Consider the following 20,984-nt stretch of genomic DNA (forward strand, 5'->3'; position numbering starts at 1 on the left):
TGCAAATTTATCTCGTTTTCTGACGTTCTGGGAAATCCACTTTTTTCTTGCAACTGTGAAGGATCCGAGTGATGTATTTTCAATCTTTTTATTCTCTTTCTTATTATCCTTCACACTCATTTTACATTTGTGTATTCCAAATACTTGGCATATTGAATAAATCTCAGATTCTTTACTATGAATCACATTCTCCTAATAAAATCACAAATATCCTTTCGATACGGTTGACTACTACGTTATTTCATTGCGAGGTAAATACTATTGCCAGGTGCAGTTTCCACAATACCTCGATTCATACCCAGGCATTTAGCCGCATCAATACAAAGTTGCTGCATTGAGAAAAATTTCATTTGTTATAGTAACTAAAAAAATTCAGAAAAACAGGTATCGGCAAAAAAACTGTTTGAATATTGTTGCAATTACGAAAAACGAGGTACACGTAACCATTTTGCGCTATCGTAGATCCTTTTTTGGTAATTGCAACGCAAAATCAGTTTGTTCAGTTTACTGAACTTTTTTAGTTAAATAAGCCTTTAATATCAATTTATTGTTGCACAAGCATTAAATTCTCGCAACAGTTACAAGAAAATATAGTAACAGCGATCGTAATGAGAAAGAATAGTAACTTTGTGACTTTGGCATTGATCCGTGAAGACTGGTAAACGGAGCACACATCGCAACACGACCAGTGCAATTGTGACCAAGAACCGGTATATCAATTGTTTCACTGCAATTTAATTAATATTGACGAAAGCTGACTCTGAATAATTTCAGAGTAAAAAATTCTTCCGACACACAGACAAACCTTAATGAGTCTAAATCGTTCTACTGTGAAATTTCCTTATTCCGGGAGACGGATAAAACTTATTGCTAGTGCAAGGGATGCTCGAACAGTCTCTACCAGCGAATATCTGGAGAGAGATATCAATCGAAATCCGCGACACGGCAATTAAAATTATCTGGGACTTAAGAGGTCCGAGAAATAAAAGTACCACGTGAAAAAACTGTAATGTTATGTAGCCAGCGATCGGGTCGTTACAATATCTCTCATCGGTCTGCATACCGAAGCCATGCAATATTCTACTCTTATCAGGTACTCTGACGGGTGAGCTCCTATTACTGTCAACAGCTGTTTACCTTGTTTATGGGCTGCACTTCATCTTTGCCGAGGGGACTTGTCCCAAGGCTAACAAATCGATCTATCTATCTCTCAATACTCAACTTTAAGGAAAACTCGAGAAATATGTAATACATTTCATCCCTCATGAATGACTTTTATATTGGAGAAAATTACTTGTAAAATGATGAACGAATAAACTTTTTGGGAAATTGAAAGAATATTTAAATTTCAAAGCCACATGCATAATTCTCAAGCAAGGTTCTTGAAAGCCAATCAGTTAGCGCTTTCGGGCTCGCACGCGAAACAAAAGACAGAAAAGTAATGCGTAAATCAAATTTACACCAGGGCTTTATTGAGAGGCATTTCTCGACAAATTCAGTCGCTGGAAATCTGAACTAAGACTCTAAAAGACGACGGAATCGACACATCATTTCCAGATTTAAATAAAATACGGGAAACGATCGCGCCTATTTTTATTCCCCATTTCACGCTTAACTTTGCGTTGACGAAGCGGGAGATAAACTGTAAAAAGTAAGATTCATAGAAAAGTGAAGTCGGGGATTTGAAATTTTTTCTTCAAAATTCGTCGTTTTTGCTTTTTCTTTCAACACATTATCAAAATTTCTGTTACAAAGTTCTCGAATAAAAGAAGCGTTTCACTTAAGCAGCGTGCAACTTTTACGATAAATTTATTCGAAACATTTAATTCTGCTCTTTATGTCAAACGAATTTCAATACGAATTATTGAACTTCTGAGTGCAGAGTTCCGTTATGCTTTACCGTACGATTTTTTGTAACAAAGTTACACAGAGTGGAGGAAAGCTTATAGCCTTTCCTTCTATCGTCTTTTAAATCAGAAACTAACAACGAGTCTGAAATGACTAGGCGACTGTAGCAAATTTTTCACTGGGGTGCTCAAAACTTGGAGAATTCAATCTTTATAGACCATGTAGAATAAAATCCTACCGGCTAGGAGCTTCAAGAGGGAAGAAAGATGAAACATCGTTTACTTTCGAGCCCTCGAATATTTGCACTTGATCCGTATTATATTTCCGCCCTTCTCCTAACAAGTATTAGGCTTAACTACAGTCGGATAAAAAGTATTGAATCGAGAAGAAATGTAACGTTGTGATGGTTGGAAGATGGATATCTCTCCTACCAAGTCTTGTTGGTTCGTTGAGTTTTGAAAATTCCACCCGTAGTTAACTTGTATTCGTAAATTGTAAATTTAAGCAATCGAGAATATCTTGAAGAGACTTAACGATGAATAACTCCAAGTGACTCAATTCCAGGAAATCCTCGCAAAATCATTTTTTGCTACGGTTTAATATTTCGAAAGTTTTTGTAGAGTTTTGTTGAAGTTAAACAACATTTTCCAGAATCACACAAAGAAGCTGAGATCGGTTGATTTAACAAACTTTATTTACCAAATTTGCAATCTAAGACTTCAATTCTTCTCTAATACGCTTTTTGGATTCATACACAATTTTTTTACAAGTATATAGAATGTTTGAAGAACAGAAGTAATTTTTCTTCCGCTGTAACAGTAAATTGTTGTGTATGGAGTACGCATTGGATTGTGATTTTTCGTAAGCTTGGAAGATCTCTTTATGAATACTGCAAATGTAGAAAATACTGGCACTATAAACAAAAGCTTAGATGTCAGTACTTCATTTTAATTCGCATTAAAATGATTGAAAATCTGGTAGATCCCTTGGCTATCACTCTACTATAACTTATTTCAAATTCAATATTACCATTTGCGGATCCTAATCCATATCGATGTAATGTTGTAAATTTTGATATTCAATGCTGTTAAAATGTTAAAATAAGCGTTTCCGTAACTTTTTGAAAAATAGTCCTCGGATAGATGAGCTGTCGTAGAGTGAAATAAAACAAATTCAGTAGATTGTTACGCATTAATATTCAAGCTGTTTGGTATGACACAGTATTTTCTATTCTAGTATTTCATAAAAGATCTGCGTAGCTTACGAATACAAAAATTTTATTAATTCTCGATGTGTGCCAGTCTCGTGTTAAAGTTGGTGACAAGAATCAATTTTCGGCACACTTGCACCCTTAATTACATATAAAAGAAGGGTTAAATAGCACGATTTAAAACTAGAAAATGGCCAGTAACTTTGAACCTAAATAGAAAGATCATCTTATATTGGAATTAAACTTGATTGAATTTGTGGATTATTAATTCTCCTTAACAATGCACGATTTGCTTTTTGTGTTCTTGTTTCGTTATTGTTTTCTGACCTGGGATAACAATTATATTAGAGTCAAGTTCACATTTGAAAAAAAAACCTTCAAAAAAGACTTTAGATGATTTTTTTCACTGTTAGACCTTCTATATTCTACCCACCAACTTGAATCTCACATTTTAATCTCCGATTTGAAATATAAGTCCGAAAGATATCGTTACAAGAAAAACCGTTTATAAAATTCTTGTAAGTGCTAAGTGCATATTTCTAAGTTGCAGTGGAGTTGCGAAATAATTTGAATATTTATTCCACGTTCTTTACTTTTTCGTGGATTTTCAGGTGTATGAAGACTGTCTCTGAAATGTGTCCGTGAAAATCCTCGAGACACCGCGCGTCTCGTGTCTGTTCTTGTACTTACAACCAACTCAAAGCGGTGCAGTGCGATAAATTTTCCCTACCTTGCCTTTTTCCAGGCAGCACAATGGATGCCGAGGCAGCCCTTCTCGAGTGTTCCCCGACACTGTCCGTCATCTCGTCGCCGGATTTGACGGAATCTAAATATCCGGATGGCGGGCCGCCCTTCTCATCGGATGAACGAGAAATCCTGACTTCCGCGAGAGGGTACACAAAAGTCCAGGAGGAGAATCTGACCCCCACACTGAGCCCGAGGCACTCGAAACCCCCGAATAAGCCAAAGCTCCGAATACGGTTGCCTTATCTGATGATCTGCGTCAGCATAATCGAGGTGAGATGACGAGCCTTAGAGAGTACCATAGGAAATCCCCTAAAAGCATCTCTGGTGAAAAAACCTTGCGCCAAATATATTAGAGTAGAAACTACCATCCTTTTCTTTACCCAGCCTGTCGATGTGGAAATGGATGACATAAAACAGAGCGTTATATGTTTTCAATATTTTCTCGCTTAAAGTTATGACTCGAACAATATATCAACCATGAATGTTTTTGAGATTATTATTATTCGCCCACACAAATTTCTGAATCATATGGTGATAAACCGAAGAACAGGAAGTGTAGAAATAACTTGGTTAAATGTGAGACTTTTTGCTTGCCCAACAGTGAGATGTCTCTAAGCTTAGACTAAACACAGCATTTTTTCGAAATGACACCCAAACTATAATTTGGTGCTATTGTGGTGATTGCGGTGCTCCAACTCCTTGTGAGATACTCGATGTGTGGTCAACCTAGGTTTAGGAAAAGCTGGACCGACAGCAAAAATTTGATGGCGAAGAAATTCAGATATCGCAATGACACAAATACCGATATTTGGTATTGTTTTTGTACTCTAACTGCAATTTTGATGCTCCAACTCCTTACGGGATATCCATGGCCAGCGTATGCGGATGCATTGTAGTATCATAATGGGGATGCAACAGAAATTTGTTACTTTTTTGTGCTTTAACAAAAGATATATGTGCGTATTCAATGTAACTATCTCTCTAATAGAAAAAATCACCCTCAAGGCTCTGACGCAAAATAAACACACTTAGTACCGGTAGAAGCGGCAGAATAAAGATTCTTTATCGATGTAAGTTTGATACAATATCCCCGAACAACAAAATTTAATCAACCCCAAATGAAAAAATCCACCCGTCAGACACGAAGCTGAATACGGATGGACTTTGAGTATCATATTGGTCAGCAAAAGAGTAGAACGCTAGTGAAAGGAAATAAATGAAAATATTCAAATTATCTTGGCACAAATCTGAAAATTATTATCATTAGGGGTAATTTCTAGCGATAAGAGTGCCCTAATTTTCCGAAAAATCAATCAGTACGAATTCATCGATCTCTGTACTTTTAGGATACTTTCATATTAATTATTATTTATCCGCATTTCTCGGAGTGAAAACCTAGTGGACGGGGGGGGGGGGGAGGATGTTTTTGCTTACAAGTGAAGAATTTCCATTTTTCGAGCTATCGGATTCGAATAATTTGGTGCCACTTCGGACATTTTTGTGCCTCTACAAGTTATCGAATCAATGATATTTATCTTAACCCATTAACGCCCGAAATGACACTTTTTATATAGTCATGTTTGACCGATTGCCAACAACGCTAGGACAATGGGATTTTAAGAAAAATTGGTACCCGACTATTTTCAAGGGTGCTTTTTCAGAATATTGAGGTTAGAAGCCATGAAAATTAAATTTTCTATGGAAAATTTGTATTAAAAAAACAAAAACAGCGAAATTTCGGTGTAGTTTTTTTGAAAAACTATTTATATCGAACCTTTATAATACTCAAATCAGACTTTTTTCTGCAAAAATCGTGGAATTTTTATCTGTAGTTTAAAAACCTGTTGGTTAGGAATTTTTTTTCTATCAATTGTTTGCAAAATGGAGGCTCGAAAAGGGTGAAATGTTACGTAAAAATCAAATAATGGTTTCTTGCTTGATTTCTCGAGCTAATTGTTATATCTTGGGTTCAACTTTGGATATAACCTTGATTCAGTGTTTGAATTTCGAAAATCATGGAAAATTAAAAATGGCGGACTCAATATGGCGGATGAAATCATTAAAAAAAAGCTTATTTGGCGCAAAAACTTTGTTCCTAGGGTTTTCGGGGTCGCTGATTACGAATCTGAGGTCAGTTTTGAAAAAATTCAAAATGACGGATTCAATATGGCGGACCAAAAATCAAAATTACACGATTCTGCGCAAAAATTTGCTCTTTTTTTACCAAGTCACTAATTTTCCATTTTGAAATTTTTTTGACAAAGTATCCAGTATTTCTATAGAAAATGTTATAATCAAGGACCTGCCTAAATGTTACGTTAATCGAAAGAATAGATTTTAAGACTCGATCCAAGTTGTTGGAACACACCGCAACGTACAAATTTTTTTTTACTAGTAATTAGTTCGTTGTCGATTGATATTATTTGATGAAAAAAAATAAAGCTCCATGAAGCTTTGTACTAACTGTGTGTGAAAAATTCCACTTTGTCCTTTTAATACCCGCCTAATAAAAATATTGAAAATCGACGTGTTTTTTAGACCAAATCCAAATGCTAGTTCCTTTATTCATGTACCAAATAATTTTCTAACAAAAGTGGTCTGAAGACAACAAAAAATTGGTTAATTTCATACGGAAACAAAAGTTCTCGAGCAAACTGACCATTTCGTTCAACGAGATGAGAATATAAAAAATGATGTAACTTTGCTCTCAGTTTACTGATTGCAATAAAATCAATTTTAAATGTAGGCTATTTAAACCCTTATTCTAAATGAAATCCCCGAATGTCACAGTTAAACGTGAAAAGAGAGAATATGCGAGTAATATTGTCAATATTGTAATAACACTGGCTTTGCGGTAAAGAGACTGACTCGGCTCGAACCTGCGTTTCGATGTTTTTTTCCCCAATGTAGATCTTCTGAGTGTCTTGATATAGATAGAAACATTAATTTTAAATTCACGATATCTTCACCGGCAAGAGAGGTTTCTACTTATGGCCCTCCTCTAGTTTCTCGGGTCGAAAAAATCGATTTTTTTTTTTTTCATAAATCACATCTACAACATGTGTAGAAAATGTGTGCCAAAGGATTTTTCGATATTCGAAGTGGTTCACAAGTTACGGCCCTGGAACGGAGCAGGAGCGCGCGCCGGGCTGCTCCGAAAGCCGAGCGGCGCTGACCATTGTATTGATATCCCTATATCTAACTGCTACCTGAACCTTTTGTGAATTAGGCCCGAGTAAAGGGGAGCCGAGACCGTTGACAGACGCTTTCGAATATTGACTAAGACGCCGTGAAGTTTTAGTTCAGTTTTGCTGTGGCAGTTGCGAAGCGTACTATATTTTCTCTTGCGAGTCGCACGTAGCTGATTTTTTGAAAATAATTTTCAAAATGTTCAAGAAAGGAAGTAGAGACGCCCCTGCTCGTTACGATCGACCTAAAAAGCGAAAATTCGCAGGCAACCGACACACTTTTGAACAAGACAAGTCGTTTACATCGGCGTCAGCGACGAAACTTCGTCAAAATAAAAATTTTGAAGTGAACGTTGAACAGACTGTTTTGTATTGTATTTTGAATTTTGTGAGTGTATTTTCAACCATTTCTTCGGCTGTTATTTGTAAAGAGTGCAAAAGTACGGTGACTTTCCATCAACGTGATATACGAGGATTGGGCTTTAAAATTTCTATGGCGTGCAAGTGTGAGAAAGAAAAAGAAATAGATTCATGCCCAAAAATCGATAAAGCCTACGAAATAAATCGTCGCTTACTTTTCGTGATGCGTTTGTTGGGAGTCGGTTATGAAGGCTATAGAATTTTCTGTGGACTGATGGATATGGGACAAGGTTTTGCTTTGAACACGTACTATTCCATATTAGAAAATATTCACTCAGCTTCTTCGGCCGTTTTTGATACAGTGTTGTCGATTGCGGTTAATGAAGAAAAGGAAATCCTTCAAGAACTAGGAAAAGCAGAAAATGAATTCACCATATCTGGAGATGGCACATGGAAAAAAAGAGGATTTTCATCTTTATTCGGAGTTTCAACTTTAATTGCCAAGTACACCGGTAAAGTGGTTGATGCGTGTGTAATGAGTAGTTTTTGTGCTGGATGCAATTTGTGGAAAAATAAAAAAAATAATGATCCAGTTGGATATGCAGGATGGCTCGCTGATCATGAAGAAAATTGTACTCGAAATCATACTGGAAGTTCTGGGAAGATGGAAATAGATGCAGTTGTGAAAATGTTTTCTCGTTCAGTAGATAAACATCAAGTTCAATATACGACATACATACGAGATGGTGACAGCAAGGCATTCAAAGGTATTTTGAATGCAGAACCATATGGAGAAGATGTTGTTGTTGTAAAAAAAGAGTGTGTTGGACACGTTGAAAAGAGGATGGGGACTCGGCTCCGAAATGCAAAAAAATCTAATAAAGGCATTGGTGGGAAAGGTGCAGGAAAACTCACTGATAAATTGATTGGTGAGATGACAAAGTATTATGGATTAGCTATTCGGAGACATCCAGATTCTATCGAGGAAATGAGAAAGGAAATTTGGGCAACATTCTTTCACAAGATTTCCACAGACAACAATCCACAGCATCAAAATTGTCCTGCAGGCGAATCTAGTTGGTGCAAATGGCGGAGAGCTGAGTTTCTCGGAGAGGCTGAGCAATTCAAACACAATAAACCGCCTCTTTCTGAAGCAGTTCAAAAAGTCATAAAGCCAATTTATGAGGATTTATCCAAAGAAGAATTGTTAAGCAGATGCCTGGGATCGGAAACTCAAAATAATAACGAGTCGCTCAATTCGTTAATCTGGACTTTTGCTCCGAAGCACCTCCATTCTGGGCCAAAAGTGGTTGAAATCGCCACGTTTCTCGCTGTCATAATCTTCAACGAAGGATTCGAAGCTATCCTGAAGACCTTGGAAACCATGGGAGTGAAAATCGGCCCACAAGCTAAAGGATATGTTCAACAGCGTGATAGCTCTCGGATCGACCGTTCAGAAAGGCGCACGAGCGATGTTGTAAAACAGGCCCGAATCGCGAAAAGAGAAGACAGAGCAGCTCTGCGTGACTTCCAAGAAGAAGAGGAAGGCCTATTGTATGGTCCAGGCATAGCAGATTGACGGTGAGATAGAATTTTTAGTATAAATCACATGCGCGAACTTCCAAACGCGTTTTTCTCGAAACACCATTTTTCGAAACGGTAACCACGATATTTCAGAAACTGTTGCACCGATCTTGTTCAAATTTATACAGCATCTTTAATATGTTATAAGCCAGCGATTGAACTAGGATTATCATGATTGCTTCGATAGTTTTTTTCGTACGAGCGAAAAACTTAAGAAAAAATGAGTAAAAAATAGAATGTAATTTTCAAAAGTGTATAAAAAAGTCAATTTTTGTAATTTAGAATTCACTCTAGTTCAATCGCTAGTCTTGAATATGAAGATTAAAATGCCGTTTGGTTTTTTGATTTCAGATAAGCAGAACAGCCGCAATCTTGGTCACCGTCAAGCACCTCTTTTACTTGATGTCTTCCTGTCGGCCACTATAACTGCTATTCTATTATATATTTTGACTTCAAAAAATTTGTAAAGCTTATTTAAATGTTAATAAAGATTATGCAAAAATAATGAGATTGATTATTTCGATGCTTTGCCCGTAAAAAAATTATTGAAAAAGCCATAAAAAAAAACAGCCGAGAAACTAGAGGACGGCCTTATGTTGGGCCAGAAAAGAAAAAGTTTTTGATGTTTCTGTATTGGAAAGAGCCAATGCTTAAGAATAAACCCAGCAAATTTCACAATTGGACCCCAAGCAAAAATAATAACTAACAAAAGGGACATGGAGCGCGTGAAAAAACTTGCCGTCGTACATTCCACTGCATCAAAAGAGGTAAGATTGGCCCGAAAACCGGAGCAAGGACTGCTTAAGAAGAACGTTTTGAGGAAGAAGAAGGCGTAATCTATGGTCCTGGCATAGCAGATTACTTGTAAGTGTGAAACTTTTCATTTTACTCGTACACAAAGTACAGATTAACTTTAAACACGTTTCTTCAAAACTCTTACGGGTGGATGATTGTGATCACGAAGAGCGGCTATCGATGACCGCATCTACACCCAGCCATGATATTATTACGGCCCATTTCAAGTTGGTAGCCCGTCGACTACGCGCACATATCAAGGATCAGAGGAAATGAGAGAAACTTGTAATGAGGAGTTAAATGTTTGAGTATATAATTGATTGATTGTCAAAGATAAGGAGATTACAGTGAGAAGATGTGGAGGAGGTAAAAGGGAAGAAAGGTGAATTTAGACGTTGCTCGAATTAAAGATGACTTGACAGTGAGTACATGGAGGGAAGGACGCAAGAGACTGGCTAGTTGCAGTTTACTAGTTGAGGGAGCATTCTGCTAGAATGCAAGAATATTAGCAGCGCTTAACGCTCCCCAGCCAGAAGACGAAATCTCCCACTCCCTCGTGACACTTAACTAACGCAACTCAACGAAACTTTCTCGCGCAACAATCAAAACCCCTGAACTAGCAAAACTCAACGACACCTCCCTGATCAGTCGCCAGAACTAGAGTGATCTTTCTGATCGCCGATCGGCCGCAACGCCGATCCCGTCACGCTAATCCCCTCGTGACGTCATGACCCTAAGAATGCGCAACGATCGATCCGTCATCGATTTCGTAGATTGCGCAACTTGACGCGCACCTGTCGTCGCTTCGCGGCGCAGAACTTAACGCTAGATCGCGATGTCGTCTTCCGCGCAGCTCTACGGTGTCCCAGGATTGGGCGGGGTGGTGCTCCCTCGTCGCTAGCCGGTCTCTCGCGGGTTGCCTTGGTCAGGTGTGGCCGAGGTGAGCGGGGAGGCTGCGGCGTGCCGGTCGCCAGCGGGAATCGCGTCCGCCTTGGATTCCCGCGCTGCAGGGATCTGCGTTGTCTCCCCCTCAGCAGCCTCGGCATCCTTCACGCAAGATCTCCACGGTTTCGCCTCGCCTCGAAATATCCTCGGTGTCGGAGTTGGTCGCTGGCCTGTGGCCGGTGTACTCATAAAAAAAAAATAAAATAAAAAAAATCCCTGCAACATCTTAATCGTGATTCGCTATCGCGTCCCTGTCGAAGCTCGGATGCGTGTCTCCAGTTCTGGCGCTCTTCTATTATTATCTCGCGACCCGATCTCAGAAACCCTTATCCCTGGGTTTCGCCCAACGTTCAGGGAGCATCTTGTAGCGGGCATGCCTAAACGAAATGCCACGTTACAATATATGTGGCACTTCGAGTCAACGGGGAGTTCGATTGTATACGAATTATATGACAATGTCTCCCATTCTCTAGTGTTGGTATAATTCGTACAGAATTGAGACTCGCATTTTGTTTCAAGACCAAAAAAAGTTAGTTAAAAGCATATGGCATTAATGAATATTACTGTAGAATAAACTAGTAAGTCAAAGATTTATTTGCTATGTGAAAGCAACGTATATCGTGATTATAAGACTACAGCTTCCTAGATTAAATGTTTCGGGATTTCATCCACGAATTGGACCGGGTAATAAACAGTTTTTCGGAAATTCATTCCTAACATTAGATATAAGCATAATCTCTGATTATGGACAGATTGCCTTTTACGGATTTCAGTCTCGTGTACCTAATTAGGATGCATGAGCATCGTATACCGTGGAATACTGTCCCCATACACAGTGAGCTGGTTTTCTCACTATTTTTTTATAGATCATTATGCAAGACGAGAAAACACAGAGAGGATGTTTTTTTCTTGCCCAAGTGCGGTAATGGAACCAAATGCCTCGGGATGAATCACTCGAACAACAAAAAACCAAACAAAAATAAATCGAACTAAAGTCATCCAAGAAAAAATAACCCATAACTAAACTAACTCAAAATAAAGAGAGCCCATGAGCACAAATTGTTGTTGACAGCTTAGGTGAAATCGCGAGAATGTAACTCGAACAATATAATGAACATTGGATACTAATGATGATTATTGATTTTATTATGAATTGTTAATATTTTCACAATACAAAACTTGAATATAATCATAAGTTACGTGAAATACCACGTAAATAATGCATTGTATCAGGCGACTTAATCTCACTTAACGTTCTCACTAATTGATAGCATAGCATTAACATGTGTATGAATTGTCCTTATTTAACAAAATATGTAAACAGGTAATAAATAATTGTACAAGAATAACATAACTCCGCAATAATAACCCATGACATTCGACAGTGATTTAAATACAAACTCATGAACTGAAATATTAATGGTAATTATAGTTTTGATAGATTGTTATTATGACATTTGGAATGTAATGCAATTCAATTTGATTTGATTTTTTTTACTACTTACTTACATTTCTTTCGATTTAATTTAATTGAATTCAATGTTTCGTCAATTTTTCACTGCATATTCAAATGAATGCCAAATAATACATACATTTTTTGTACGGGTTATTTTCGTCCAGGGTAATTGTTATCTTGGTTTACTTTTGTCACGGATTACTTTATTTTTGGGCTATTCTTGTTCAGGTTATTTTAGTATTGTTATTGACCTGGGTTGTATTTGTCATGGGTTATTTTTTTTTTTTTTTTTTGCGTTTTTTCGCTTCGGATAATTTATAAGGGGTTATTTTTTTCACCCAGAACATTAAGAGTGGTCACTCCCCCCATTCGTTGCGGAAGGTGTATGATGTTGCCTGGGTGTCGTATGGGGAATACCCGGGTAGACGAACGGTACCCGAAATTTGGTGACCAGCTGAGTCACGTACGTTCGCATTGGTCAGTTTTACCTCTGTCAAGAAAGTTATTTTCTCGGGGAACAATGAAGTACCCTTTGGGTTCTTCCATATCTTAAGGAAGGTTTCTACTTTGCTGGGCCAAAAAATGTTCGGTTGTTCACCAATTTTTTCTAGGGAAAATATTGAATACAGACTGTTGATATCTGGTATATTTACTAAGCGGTTTTTATTCAACATATTAGTAGTTTTTCAAGTTCGACATAACATGGTACTGGGAGTGGACGTAGCCACGCATGTCGGTGCGTCGGCGATAATATTCTTCGCTTGCGAAAGTCGTTTATCGTGGACAGGTGATCTCAAGCTAAAAAAATCGAACACAATTTTACTTTGTACAATATTATGTACAAGTTGAACTAGAATAAAGAAGAAAAATAGAAAAATAACATAATATTGAGCAATCAAAGGGGAAGTTGAGTTTTTAACCAAAAGTTTTTCAGTTTTTTGCTCATAAAATAAAAACGTTTGAATATTTTTGGATAATTCTAGTTGATGTAGTATCGCAGCCGGTTATTGCATGTAAAAATAAAATATGCTTTTGGTATTTTGGATAAACAGAATAACTTTGTGAAGAATATATTTCTGTTCGCCGTTGCGCTTTTCTAGGTTTCAGAAAGTAAATAATTTAATCAACAGGAATCTTTGCAGTGAGTAGTATTAACAAATCAACATCTTCACCAACTACAATTATTGTGTTTGTTGCATTATATTTTTCTATTGCTGTTTCAATTATAAGGACGTCTGCGTCATTTTGAGCATGTTTCACTACAAATATTGCAGTCTATTTACGTAGCTACATCACTACTACAACAACAACAACTATAATACAAATACTACATCAGCAATGTATAGAAAGAGCAAAACTTCAGTAGTAAAAATATTCGAAAAAAAAGATTTGATTGATTGCGCAAAAGTATTGAAAGAAACTGATTCTTCTCCGCAAACAATAATCACAGCAGGAATTCGCTTACTCCTTGCTGTTTATGGAGCTCCAAAAAAATTGATTGTCTAGATGAATACCGATATTTAACCTTTGTCAAAAATACTCGACACAAGAAGCAAGTACAATTATCATGTCTCCCCCAAAAATCGGCATCTGCTATTCAACACTTGTATCGAGTATTCTATCAAGTTCAGACATGGCTAGGCAATCAACTAAACCCAGAAGACTGGGGTTGGAAATTCATAGATAACACTTTGGAACCGATTCAAAGTTTACTGCCACCCGCTCCAGAAAAACTCCTTGATTCTATTTCTTGCAATTGCAAAAAAGGTTGCAGTGGCAAATGTGGCTGCAAAAAAGTAGGATTACTGTGTTCTCCAGCATGTACCAATTGCCAAGGTCAGTTTTGTTCGAATGTCCAATTAAATACGACAGAGGAAGATTCAAGTGATTTTGATGAAGAGACGACTGGTTCATCTGCATTTGAAGAATTGATGAACATCCAGCAAGAAGAAGGGGGAGAATAAGAAGAAATCGAACAAGACACGACTGTTGAAGTAGATGTTGAAGAGTATGAATCAGATTAAAATATGAAAAAAATCAAAACTACAATTAAAGTCTATATCCAATATCAATATCAATATTCATTATTCATTTAAAAAAGTATTGTCCTTGAAAATTACATTATAATAGTTCGTGGAAGAGGCCTACTGTGGAAACCACGTAAAAAAAAAACGCGTCGAGTACACTACCTCGCAGGTGGCGTAGAAATGTGTGCATATCACGTATAACGTGACTTTTACAATCGCGATATCTCAGAAATGGTGACTCTTGGAAAAAAAATTGTAACGACCATTTTTGTAGATAATTTGAGGATCCACAACTTTGGTTTAAGGTACTTTTTCGATAAAACTCACCGTTTTCGAAAAAAATCCAAAAAACCTCAAATTTTGACCTTTGACCCCGAATAACTTTTGTAGCGCACATGGGATTAATGGGGACTTTTGAAACTTTCTTTCTAATGGTGAACCCAAGCTCTCCACAAAAATTCAGCATTCCCGCAATTTCGGCTATTTGACCACTATTTTTATGTCTAGATTGACCGGGCTAATAGCGCAGCAATGATTTCGAGGCGTGTTGATCACGCCAGGCGCCCAACACAACTTCGCGATATTGTTTTTAGGTCCAGGGTACATCGTGGACGCCGAATTCTTGTGCACGCGGTAAGTTCTCGGTCATTTGCTCCGAGTGACCGAGGGGCCGGAAAAATCCACGTCACAATATATATACATATATATATACATGTATATATATATATATATATATATATAAAAACTTGATGGTTCCGATACATTATCCCGAATTAGGACAATGAAGAATACAGATGTGTTCACTGTACGACGATTACACCGAAACTAATTGTTTATTCACTCTCTCACTGATTTTTCGAGGAGCATTAGGAACCCCAAGGTTCGGATTGTTTTTCTATAATTCTTACATGATTTCAGTCGTCGATGTACCTCTCAGGGGTTAACGAATATTAGTGTACATGACTATTCACAACAAACTGCCACCTTCTGCCCACAGATGTTACTACTCCTCCAAATTGGGGACATACATCAAGGTACACTATGGCCACGTTACAACAGTATCCCATAACCTGTGAGAGGGAAAAGGTAGTCATAACGATAATAATCGCGGGGGCCAAGAGTCGTGCTAAAGACATTTGACGATAACAATTAAGACTAGCGGTAAAAAAGTACGGAATGGATAAGCCAGGGCTCCACTTAACGGCAGGTTTAACCGTCATTTGCAAGTTAGATTCACCGTCGACCATGAATAACAAGTGAAAAACGCCGCGAAAGTACTAAGCGCAAAACGACTACGCCGTCTTTTGTATCTGGGTACCCTGCGCACTTTGTTGGTTTGTTTCTTTCACTGTTTGTTTTCCTACCCTCGCCTGCTGTCGCGTTGGAATGCTTTTGTCATTTTGGAAAAAAGTCTTAGTATTATGTAAACAGAATACCAGGCAGGTGAAATTCTTCATGATTAGAGCCGTACGGAAGTTACGGCAAAATATCTGGTTGTTTTTCAATTTTAAAATACCTGTGTATGATAAAACTGGTCATATTTCATATTTATTTTTGCTACAAGAACGTTTGACATGTTTAAAAATGTACATGATTAATATGAACAAGGAAAAAACAACAATCTCGTGCACAGACCTATATGACCTCATATTCCCCGCTAATTTGGATTTGCGGGAAATATGAGATCACAATTCCAAAAATCTACAAAAATCTACAAAAATTCTAAAAGACTGCTTTCAGTAGGTAAAAAAAAAAAAAAAAAAAAACAAGAAATTTCCAACAAAATCGAAAATGGTCCAGGTCACGAATCGGTCGGTTTGGAATGCCCCATATACAAAACGTAATATTTTACTTTTATTTGGTTCTGGGATAATTTTTCAGTTATTTGTACTATGTGCAGAACCCTGATGATTCCAATAATCTGCCCTACTGAACTGTCAAGTACATAAAATTCTAGTACCTATGTTCTGCAGCATTTCTTCTCCACCTCAGGTATAAAAAAAAAACTGAAATACTTTGAGTTTTAGCAATGTTTAATTTAGGACCTCTTTTTCCTGTTCCTATCGAAATCAAATTTCATCCGTCTTCCATGTACCTATTTTCTGCAGTATTGTGACGTTCTGGAAAGAAGGTTGAGAGAAATCTTGTGGTGTTGAGGTTTTACTAGAATTTCTCGTGCAGCCTGTCTCGATTTGGAATATTGTCTTGGGTCGTGCCAGCTATCACTATGCGTGACTGAAGTAATTCGTTTTACACAGCAATTTAGTTTAAAATACACATTTATTAACAATAAGATGATCTTTAAATCGATTTTCGAGATATGGTTTTTACAGTGTTGTTATTCACTTGGTTAGTTGTACTGAAGTTCGAAAGTTTTGAATGTGAATATTCTATGATTCAGAATGATTTATAATTCTGAACGTTCTTGATTTCGAAGTGTTCTGAATGGTATAAAGTTTGAATTGGTTCTGTAATTAATTTAGTTCTGTTCTCTTTTGCATCTGTCAGGTTCGAAAAGGATCTTCAATAGTGGGAAATTTGGAAGAGACTCCCGATTGGTTTTTGGCTACGTCGGTGCAAGACGATTGGTCTTGAAGAGGCCAATCGGTGCAGTGCTGACAAGATAGTTAATTGCAAGAATGCATATTTGAATTCTAAGAATGATACTCTGTGAATTGCTCATCTTGTCTTTTCTCACGTTCCTTAAGTTTGGTCAGTGAGGGTTCATGAGCCTGAGTTCCGTGATTTTCGATTGTAGACCCATATGGTCTATGCGTGAGTTGGAATTAAAGATATAAAGTAAAGAAATAAAAATGATATATATATATATATTCCATAGCATTACATAAACGTAAGCTCGCTTGCGAAATGACAGATGGTATGTTGTATGCAGATTGTCTGTGCGAGACCATTGCATACCACATGGTAACTGAATCTAGATCGATACGGATCTTAAAGGCTATGGTATGAGCATGTGTGCTCTCTTATCGTAATTGCACGTCGGTAGGTTACGGTATAGAGAGGGTACAGCCATAATTATTGGTTGGGCCTCAACAGTATTATCTGCAGAGGTTCATAAACATTTGACTCTGCCTGGTGATCCAATTGAATTGCAAGAAGAAACCATCTCTTCGATACACGTTGCACAAGTACAAATGCCATTAGCCAACCGCGCACGTCATACGATGTTCGGTTCGATACCTTGTGGAAAAGTTACCTTCGCTCCAGATAAAATACGGAAACGTCGCAGGTTACCTAAATACAAATTGGCGATGCGAGGAATTGGAGACGAGAGAATTTCGATACGGTCTGCGGTGATAAAAGAAGCGTCGAGAAAGTTCTCGGGAGAGTTTGGAACAGTGATATCCTCATAATGCGGGATGATCTGTGCGCGATGATATTATAATGTAATTTCGAGTCGTTCGGAAAGACTGCGGGCGGGAAGTTCAGCGGGTTAGAGAAGCAGTTGGCAGTCCTGGAGTCGAACAGGCACAATACGAAGGCGCCCAGGAAAGGGCATAAGCTTAAAACTAGGTGGCTAAATGCGCTCCTAATTCCCAAATGCACAAACTAGCTGTTCCACTCGGCGGCTGGCGGGGTTATCTGCTGCCAACCGATGTTTACCAGAACTGGGATACGCTAAACATAGAAACGTTTATTTTATTTTCCATGCAACCGCCCCGCGGGTATCCAAGCTAATAACACCGAAGCAAACTTACGAGGCAGCCAAAGCAATCCAGAAGTCGCGAAACCACTCCAAGATATCCACCGATCCAGACGTCCCTCTGGATCCGTACATTTTTCAATCTTTGGCGGCTCGATTCCTATGGGGTGGTTGCCCTATCGGATAGATTTTCAGAGTGCTATTTTTGTTGTTTGGTCTTATTTCCCTGTTCTCCTATTCCTTTTTTACACAGAATTTTTTATACAGAAGTCCCACCGATTTTCCAAATCAAAATCAAGTGATGCTTATTGCTTCCTCGGTGAATCGCAAAATGTGATGAAACAAAGGCTCAGATAGTTTCATTACAGCTATCTATAGCCACGTATGATTAAAAAGCCTTCGTAATACAGCAGAAAAAATTAAATACGCCGAATTTCAAATCCAACAACTGACTTTGTTAACAACTTCAAGAAAATAACATTATTCTATTAGTTTTCACTGAACAAATCATGTGGCTTGTCACACTCTGATGAACAATAGCTTATTTTTTATGCGAATAATTTTTTCATAGATACTCTGAATTAAATTTATGGGTAACGATAACATACCTATTTACTGCTGGATCACAAGCTTGCCATCTGTGAATTATAACGTTTTTAAGTATTAGATTCCTTTCATCAACCGACAAGCTCAACGAAAAATCGATCTCATGATTTGTAGTGTATTCATTTATAAATAAATCGAGCTATTGTCCATCAAAGTCGAACGAACTGTATGATTTTTTTTTGTAAAAAAATCGTGAAGTATTGTGATTTTTCTGACACTAGTAAAAATATGGTGTTTATAGTTGAAATTGAGTGATTAAAAATATTTTTCTTACAATTAGATCACAGGGACTTCTTTAAATTTTATTATACTTGCTGAAATTTGTAACTGGTTATAGTTTTTAAACATTTATTCAGCCATGATTTCGTTTCGACACATGTTTGAGCTGAATGTATATCCCACATATCCTTAAGTGGACCTCATTATTTAAATTCTTTTCAATTGATGCAAGATTTCAAGTATCTGCACAATTTCATAAAAAAAGTAACTTCCTTACGTTTGGATTGAATGCATTCAGTGAGTTTCACAACATAGGTTCAAGTAACGTTGAAAAATTGATTTTCGTGAAAAAAGTTCCTTGCGTCACACTTTTCTTCAATTTTTTTCAAAATGATTCCACAGCTTTCCTGGAAGCTCAGAGAATAAAAGTTGGAATCCAATTTGCAATATGATGATTCACCATCTAAGTATGCCACTTGTACGCAATCAATATTATTCAGATGAATTTTCAATCCAATAAAGCTGTACGATGTAAAAAAAATTGATTTAAAATGTTATCTATAAAACATCGAAAGAACGAAAAAATTTTTATCGAAATTCCAGCCTTCCTCGCTCGTGATATTGAATTAATAAAATCGGGGAAATCTCATTTTGGGTGTACAGTTTTGTAAATTAGTTTACCGAAGGATGTAAGAGTTAAAAAAAAGTCAGTTCCTGTTTGCGTCAAGTGTAATAGATGCAACAGTTTCTTCGTGATTATTCACGAAGCAATCAAATTAGAAAAAAAAAGAGAATCGAGTATGCAATAATTTATTTTTACATTTGAATATGGATATACATTTTGCACTGTTTAATAATCCAAGGTGAAGATGGTGCTATTACCTAAGAATTTTGGGAAAGTCACACCGAAATTCGTTTCTGGGTTCCTTAAACAAATTTGTAAAACGTGCCCGGGATGTGGGCCAAATTTACCTTAACTAAATAACGTTCTTTGCTGGTCCGATTGTTTGCCTTGAAGCTATTTTCCGTAAGGCAGAGAGCGGAAAGCTCTCGGTTGAAATCTTTCAGCGCTGAAAGAGCCAGCTCGAGCGAATTTTGTGACGGATGACGCCCACAAAAGTTGAATTTGCCAGAGCCACCGGATGTCACTCACGCCAAGTGAGTTTCACCCCAGAAAACTCATCAGTCTGATTCACTCTGCTGTCCAAGTGAGCTTATATTAGCCTCCGTTCCTGCCTTCAGCCTCCACCATAAAACGGATCCGATAAATCCGATCCTCCCCAACTGCTGCCACCATCCAGTTATTGGGAATAAAAATTTTACCTATTGATGGTATACGGGTATGTGGTATTAAACTTTCAATGCTCAAACCAACAAATACGAAGGCTCAGAACCTCGTTCGGAATCCCGCAAACGTTTTGAAGTAGATGCGCTTTTGCCTCGAGCTGATAGCTCCTTTCATATAAATCACATCACAGACCGAGAGTTTCCGGTGAAGAGTCCCTATCCGAATGATGTTTCACCGGTAGATGGATATCCGTACCTAAGATGTAACTTCAGTTGCCTACCTTCTGGCGAAACTTCATTCGTATCGATAGCCTTTATCGACAGCTACCGGTATGTGCTTTCAAATTTTAGTTTATAAAACATTTGATATTATCAAATTACTTTTTCACAATACTCGTTGCACCAGAGTTTCCGGATGGTCTATACAGATTGAGGAACACTGTAAACTCATTTAAAACCTGGTCGTTCAATGTTCTCCTGAATTACAGATATTTTTAAAAATTGAAAAATTTAATCGGAGCTTTTTTTGCACACATCGTAAACATCAAACCATGATTGTATGAAGGAAAGAAGAGGTGTATATTATAGTGTCCTCGTCTACGTACATTCATTTTCTAAAAAAATCACTGATTTCTCAGACCGTCAAAGACAATCTAGGACACGTACGACTTCACGTTTAGGCATTTTGTTACTTGTTTCTGTTTAATTAGATTATGAGTGTTTAAAAAGAAAAAAAATCCCATCTTCCAGAAAAATTATTCGATAATGGTAATTTTTCAAGGACTTCAGTAAGGAATTCGGGTGATCGTTTATCGTTCATCTGTATATATTAATTTTTTTCGAAGCAGATCTCTTATGAATAGCTTGAGGCCCCGTGGCAATTGAAACTAGACTCAAGCCTAATAAACCAGAATAACAGAAAATATATTATATATTAAATGTATATTTTCCAGTGTTTTTATATGAAAATTGTATTATTCCTGGAGTTTCATCAAAAAGTGGAAATATTCAGGTTGGTTATTAAGATGAGTTCATCACGGAGGGCTTA

The 20,984-nt window shown here is 37.4% G+C and overlaps 2 protein-coding genes across 5 annotated transcripts in view; both read left to right on the forward strand.

Moving 5' to 3' along the window:
- Positions 1-20,984, forward strand: part of LOC107223306 (protein rhomboid) — a 125,540-nt gene that overhangs the window by 85,956 nt on the left and 18,600 nt on the right. For all 4 annotated transcript variants that reach the window (XM_046740149.1, XM_046740150.1, XM_046740147.1 and 1 more), the window contains one exon: positions 3,804-4,075. In XM_046740149.1, coding sequence (XP_046596105.1) covers positions 3,804-4,075 — 272 coding nt within the window. The remainder of the gene's footprint in view (positions 1-3,803; positions 4,076-20,984) is intronic.
- LOC124294535 lies at positions 7,225-9,491 on the forward strand. The gene is made up of 2 exons (XM_046740146.1): positions 7,225-8,934; positions 9,289-9,491. The coding sequence occupies exon 1, from the start codon at positions 7,487-7,489 to the stop codon at positions 8,930-8,932; it is 1,446 nt and encodes a 481-aa protein (XP_046596102.1). The 5' UTR covers positions 7,225-7,486; the 3' UTR covers positions 8,933-8,934; positions 9,289-9,491.

The sequence above is a fragment of the Neodiprion lecontei genome, chromosome 5 (genome assembly GCF_021901455.1).
Source record: "Neodiprion lecontei isolate iyNeoLeco1 chromosome 5, iyNeoLeco1.1, whole genome shotgun sequence".
Lineage (NCBI taxonomy): Eukaryota > Metazoa > Arthropoda > Insecta > Hymenoptera > Diprionidae > Neodiprion > Neodiprion lecontei.

Bases quoted from the DNA above. Each gene is read 5' to 3' on its own strand.
- LOC124294535 (XM_046740146.1), top strand. From the start codon at position 7,487: ATGGCGTGCAAGTGTGAGAAAGAAAAAGAAATAGATTCATGCCCAAAA.